This window comes from Pteropus vampyrus, unplaced genomic scaffold (genome assembly GCF_000151845.1).
Source record: "Pteropus vampyrus isolate Shadow unplaced genomic scaffold, Pvam_2.0 Scaffold131, whole genome shotgun sequence".
NCBI lineage: Eukaryota > Metazoa > Chordata > Mammalia > Chiroptera > Pteropodidae > Pteropus > Pteropus vampyrus.
In genome coordinates, this window is record NW_011888912.1 from 1,753,249 (window position 1) to 1,759,163 (window position 5,915).

At 64.2% G+C, this 5,915-nt stretch overlaps 1 protein-coding gene across 1 annotated transcript in view; it reads right to left on the minus strand.

Moving 5' to 3' along the window:
- The window catches only part of KIF21B (kinesin family member 21B), a 37,429-nt gene that overhangs the window by 23,988 nt on the left and 7,526 nt on the right, over window positions 1-5,915 (minus strand). The window contains exons 11-20 of the mRNA XM_023534767.1: window positions 5,850-5,910; window positions 5,227-5,418; window positions 3,441-3,640; window positions 2,201-2,308; window positions 1,724-1,792; window positions 1,185-1,417; window positions 920-1,067; window positions 581-775; window positions 389-490; window positions 7-142 (exon numbers count right to left, since the gene is read on the minus strand). Coding sequence (XP_023390535.1) covers window positions 7-142; window positions 389-490; window positions 581-775; window positions 920-1,067; window positions 1,185-1,417; window positions 1,724-1,792; window positions 2,201-2,308; window positions 3,441-3,640; window positions 5,227-5,418; window positions 5,850-5,910 — 1,444 coding nt within the window. The remainder of the gene's footprint in view (window positions 1-6; window positions 143-388; window positions 491-580; window positions 776-919; window positions 1,068-1,184; window positions 1,418-1,723; window positions 1,793-2,200; window positions 2,309-3,440; window positions 3,641-5,226; window positions 5,419-5,849; window positions 5,911-5,915) is intronic.

The following is a 5,915-nucleotide window of genomic DNA, read 5'->3' on the forward strand; positions in this document are numbered from 1 at the left end:
TCTCACTGTCCACCCCAGCGCAGGCGTGCCTGTGCGCACACACACACGCGCGCGTGCACACACACACACACTCTGCCTCCACCTGCTGCGGATTCAGGCCTTGCCCTGCTCTGGACGGGCCTGGGCCAGTGCCTAGGGTCACCTGTAATGGAGGCCCCACTGTGAGCCAGGCGTCAGGCCGAGCCCCTCCCATGCGTCCCCTCGTGAAAGCCACACAGCAAGCCACGGGCTTGCTATGCCATCGCCTGGCTTTCCACCGGGAACCGGGGGCTGGGAGGTGCGGCGGCTTGCCTGAGCCTGTCGGTGACGCGGGCCGGAGGAGCCAGGCCTGTCAATCGCAGAGGCAGCTGTGCCCGGGGCCCCCGCCCGGGAGCCAAGCAGCACCCACCTTGTCGATGGATGCCTTGAGGAAGTTGTCCAGCAGGAGGCGGGCTTCGGCCAGGGAGCAGGAGCTGATGACCACGGACGTGTCCGTGGAGTCCAGCTCCTCCTGGGGCCGGGAGGCAGAGACCCCTGTCACCGGGACTGCGCCCACCCCCACCCCCACCCCCCACCCCTCTGGCCTCCGCCCGGTGGGCACCTTGGTCTCCTCCAGCTGCACGATGGTGGCCTGGCAGTCGGAGATGCTGTCGTTTATGTAGTCGACGTTGGCCGCCAGCGCCTCGATCTCCTCCGCCAGCTCCTGCAGCCCCTTCTCCTCCTCGGGGCTCTCTGCCTGCAGCCGGTCCCGCTTCCTGCACAGCGCCTCCTGCAGGACGAACAGCTCCTCCCTTTTCTGGGGGGCGGAGAGGGCTCAGGGCGCTGTCCAGCCTGCCCACGGCTCTCCCCCAGCCAGCCACTTGGACTCCGGAGCGGGCGCGAGGAGCAGGGGCGGGCACGGGGAGGGCGGGAAGCGGCTTGGGGCCGGGGTGCAGCCCACCTTGATGAGCCGCTCCATGTCGGCCTCCAGGTTGACGATGGTCATCCTCTGCATGACGATGTCCACGACCCTTCTCTCCAGGGACTGCCACTTCAGCCGCGCGGCCTTGCTGAAGCTCTGGCTGGCCCCCTTCTTCTGGAACTTCTTTCTGGAGATGGAGTCAAAGAATGGGGTGGGACCACTCTCAGACTGCCCCTGCACAGACCTCGCCCCCCGCCCCCGCCCGCCCAGAGCGACAGCCCTGGGCACCGCCGGACCGCCTCACCTGGCAGGGCGGGCGCCGTGGCCAGCGGACGCGGGGGGGTCCCCCAGGAAGTGGTTGATTTTGCGGTTCCACTGGCGCACGATGCTTGAGACGGAGCGGGCCCCCGACTCGGCCTCTGACGAGGTGGTACTGGCCGATACTTCGGCCCCCGAGTCCAGCATGGGCGGCTTCAGGCCCACGCGCCCCGCCGCCCGCTCAGACATGGGCTTGGCCAGGCGCCTCAGTGCAGAAACCTGTGGGCCAAGGAAAGAGGGAGCCAGTGAGCGGGTGCCCAGAGCCTGCACGATGCCCAGATCGGGGGTGCTGGGCGCGGCATCACAGGGGCCATGCAGTCCCGGACTGAGAGAGGGTCAAGGGGCCCGTGTTTGAACACGGAAGAGGGGACCCCCACCTTGTTTGGAAAGTGAACCTCTCGGGCTCTGATAGGTGTCACCCCAGGGTGGCACCTGTCGGCCTGAGAAAGGAGGGCAGGGCCACGTGGGGGCCCCGCCCCGCACCGGCAGGACTGGGGGCGGCTGCGTGGGGAGGGCCTCGCTCACCTCCTGAGTCTTCCTCCTCAGGACCAGCTCCTGCTGCCGCTTCTGGGACTCCAGAGCTCGGATCTGAAACTGCGGGGTGGGGGGGGGGCATGCTCAGGGCTGGCTGTGGGGGTGCAGCCTGACAAAGTGGGCCCCAAAGTGAGGTCGTGGTGAGCCCCTCTGTCCCTAAGAGCGAGTCTCTGGGCCTCCCTTCCCCTGGACCCGGGGGCTCGGCTAGAAGCTGCTCAGTCCCAGCTCCGTTCGCCGGTGACCTCGGCAAGTCCCTGCCCCTGGCTGGGGCCACATCCTCCTCAGAACGACACAGGCCTGGACTGGGAGCCGGCGGGGGTCTGAGCTTGGCCGCGCTCCACCCCCAGCACGACTGTCACCACGCAGCTCAGCGGGAGCTGAGCCGCTGGGTGGGGGGCGCCGCCAGGCCTGGGGGACGCTGGGCGCGCGGGGCTCGGGCGAGGCCTTGGGCGTCCGGGGTCCCCTCACCTCCTGCCGCCGCTGCTCCTTCCTGAGCTGTGCGATCTCTCGGCTCCTCTTGGTCTCCAGCAGCCGCCGTCGCTGCTGCTCTTCACGCATCTGCTTCATCAGGGCCACCTGGACGAGCGGATGGGCAGAGCTGGGACGGGGCTGGGCAGGTGGCCCGCACCCTGCAGGGAGGGGCCGCTCCAAGGACGCTGGCCGGAGGGTCTAGGCCAGGAGTCTGCCCCTGTCCTGGTGACTGGCTGAAAGGAGTGCCCTTACCGCCAGCCCAGCCCTGCAGGGGAGGCCATGCTGCGGTCCAGCCCTGGACCCCACTGCCCCGAACATCACAGTCCCCGGTGGCCCACACACAAAGCCACAATCCTGGGTCTGGCCATCCTAAGACCAGGCCAGGGTGCTAGAGGCAAGTGACCTGGCCTGGACTCTCTCCTGACAGCCGGGCTGGGGCCCGGGCGGAGGTGGGGGTCTGGGCAGGTCCCGGGCTAGGCTCATAGTAATGACAGTGACATCAGCAGCGTTTATCGAGGCCATACTACACGCCAGGCCCTGGCCTCGTGACAATCACACGAGAAGGGCAATATCACTCCCGTTTTATGAACAAGAAAGTGAGCTCAGGAGGAAAACTGACTTCAAGGCAGACAGCCAAGTAAATATAATTAGTAAAATACTATTATGATGCTACTATGTACGGTATTAGTACCACAGACAGAGGCTGCACAAACGAGAAGCCTCACATACCACAGGTGACCCCCGGGGAGCTGACCCCCCGTGCAGACAAAAACCCACATGCAACTTCTGACTCCCCAGAAACGTAACTGCCCACAGTTGGTTAACACATATTTTGTGTGTTATGTAAATCGTATACCGTATTCTACAGTAAAGTGAGCTGGAGACAAGAAGACGGTATTAAGTTATTGGGAAGAAAAACACGTTTGCAGTATTCACTGAAAACAGTCTGTGCGTGAGGGGTCACAGGTCACACCCGTGTCGTTTGAGGTCGCTTGAGGGTCAACGGTCCTTGGGGCACTGGCAGCAGTGAGGGCGCCTCTCACCGGGCAGTGTCGAGCGGGGTCCCCTGGAGACCTTCGCCCGCCCCTCTCCTGAAGGAAGGTGGTTTCGCCCTGGACAAGCACCCCAGGCCAGGGCTGCACCAGGCGGCGCCGTGTGCCGATCCACACGGACAGCAGTGGCCGTACGGCGGCAAGCGGCCTCTCGGACGACGCCCTGCGGCCGCCCCGGGCCCTACCTTGGCCTTCTTCATCTCGGCCACCTCGGCCTGCAGCTTCTTCAGCTCCCTCTCGTAGCGCGTCTGGTTCCTGAGCAGCCGCGCGTGCTCCTTCTGGGCGGCCTGCAGCTTCTGCAGGTCCCGGTGCATCTCCTGCAGCCTCTTCTCGTAGTCGGCCTTGATCTTGTTGGCCTTCTCCTCCGTGTAGCACTCCATGGTGCCTGCGGGCAGCGAGGGAGCGGCAGCTGTTGGGGCCGCGTCCCCATGGCCCGTGGGCTCCCAGGGGAGGGGCGCAGGGCTTGGGTCCATGCCTCACTGCTTGACCTTGGGGGCCACACCCTCTCCGCACCCCTTCTGGATTTAAACATCGAGGGGGTCAGAGGAGACGTCCAAGCCCCTTCCAGCTTGCATTCTGTGGACTTTGGGGGGTGTTTTCATCTGAGATCTCTGAGCCCCGCCCCGACCACCAGCTTCCTGGGAGGGTTCCGAGGGCCTTTACACTGGCTCGGTTCTGACCCAGGATCGGAGGAAAGGACTGAGCCAGGGGGACGGGGAAGAGCTGGTGCGGGGAGACAGAGTGCCATGGGCTAGAGCAGCCTCTCTGCCTGATGTCTACAGCCACCTTGGACTTCACAAAACCCACGTGGCCCCTGCAGCCTGCCCCGCCTCAGCCCCCCACGGCATCCGTGGCTCTCCTCCCTTACCTCTCACCCAATCAATCAACAAAGCCTCTGTCTGTCCCTTCGAAATACACCCGGAACCTCTCAGCTCTCACGTCCTCCAGTCCGAGCGCCTTTCGCCGGGACCCTCACCAGCGTCCTAACTGGTCTCAAGCTGACAAGTTTGCTCCCCGACACAGCGGCCAGAGCAACCTTTTCAAAACGCTGTGAAAAGCTGCATCTCGTCCCTCTCTCAAAGGTCCACCACTTCCTGTGTGCCCAGGGGGCCGGGCAATGTCTTCATCATGACTGACATGACCTCCCACTTTGATCTCTCATTTCTGTCCCCTCGCTCCGCGCTCCGGCCATCTGGCCCCTCATTCCACCAAAACGGCAGGCACACACCTGCCTCACGGCCTGGCATCGCCTGTCCCCTCAGCGCAGAATGCCCTTCCCTGCAGTCATTCCGCTCGGCCGTCTCACCCCCTTCCCCTGCACGCAAATGCCACCTTCTCGGTGAAGTCTTCCAGGACTGACTCCAACCCAGACCCCCCGTCCTTCCCTGCCATATTTTCCCGTAGCGCTGATCACCATCTGACACGGTACGGACTCTGCACGTTTTTCTTACTCCCATCTGTCTCCCCACCCGAGCACGCGCTCCACGATCACAGGGGTCTCGCCCTCCCCAGTACCTGTCGCACCTGTTGCACCTGCTCCGTAAGATGCACTTATTCAAAAGATGTTTGCTGAATGAGTGAGTGAGCGAACAAATGAACGAACGGGCTACACAGCAGGGAGGGGAGGATAGAAGGTGGGCGAGACCTTTGCAAATAGGTCCAAAGGAAAATGCCCAAGGAACTGAACGTAGGAAAAGAGGCTGAGGAGCAAGCGTCACGTTCGTGTGCTGGGGGACATGAGGGATTCTGATGCGCAGGATGACACTAAAAACCGTAATCGTTAAACGATGGCAGGGAACCAGGGTCAGACGTGAGAACTGTTTGACTGGATCACAAGGCACCATCTAAGGGTCAGAAGCCCCATCAGGTAAATCCAGGGAGGAGCGGGGAGCCGGTGGATGGGCGGAGCTTTGCAGAGGGGGCGGGGCCTGGGTGATGGGGCGGGGCCGGCGGGCGGGGGCGGGGCCTCACTCAGGTTCTGCAGCACGCGGTCGCGCTCCAGCTGCGTGTCGCGGATCTTGTTTTGCAGCAGAATCAGCTTCTCCTCGTACTGGTGCTTGAGGGTCTGCAGCCGCCGCTGGCTGTTCTCGAGCTCGTCGATCAGCTTCTGCTTGATCTCGATCTCGCAGGTCAGGTCAGCCAGGTCGGCCTGGAAGTTCACCTCTGTGGGACAGAGACGGGCCTGACCCAGCGCCGGGGCCAAGGGCCTGGGCCTGGGCCTTCCCCGCCACCCCCCGCGCCCCCCTCCCATCAGCCTCAACCAGGCGGTGACCAGAGGCTGGAGGAAACAACAGATTCCACAATGGGTAGGTGCTGCCAGATGGGGCCGCACATTTAAAGAGCAGCCCCCGAAATGCGAGGCTGTGTGGGGGTCCGGGCACCCCTCTGAGCCCACTAGGTGCTCCCAGTCCGACTCCTTCCCCCGCCCAGGCTGGGACCCGTGCATCTCCGTCAGATCCCCACTGTCTCTGAGATCTGAGGACTCGGGGGCCTGTCCCCACTCCAGGAGTGTCCGCTCAGGGTCTTGCAGCCCTGGGTTTGGCGGTGACGGGAAGCCCCGCCCCAGGCGCCCGCGCCAGCCCAGGCGCACGCACCTTTCTCCTCCGGGTCTGAGTCCGAGTCCACCAGGCTCTCCTCGCTGCCCGAGTCCTCGTCCTCAT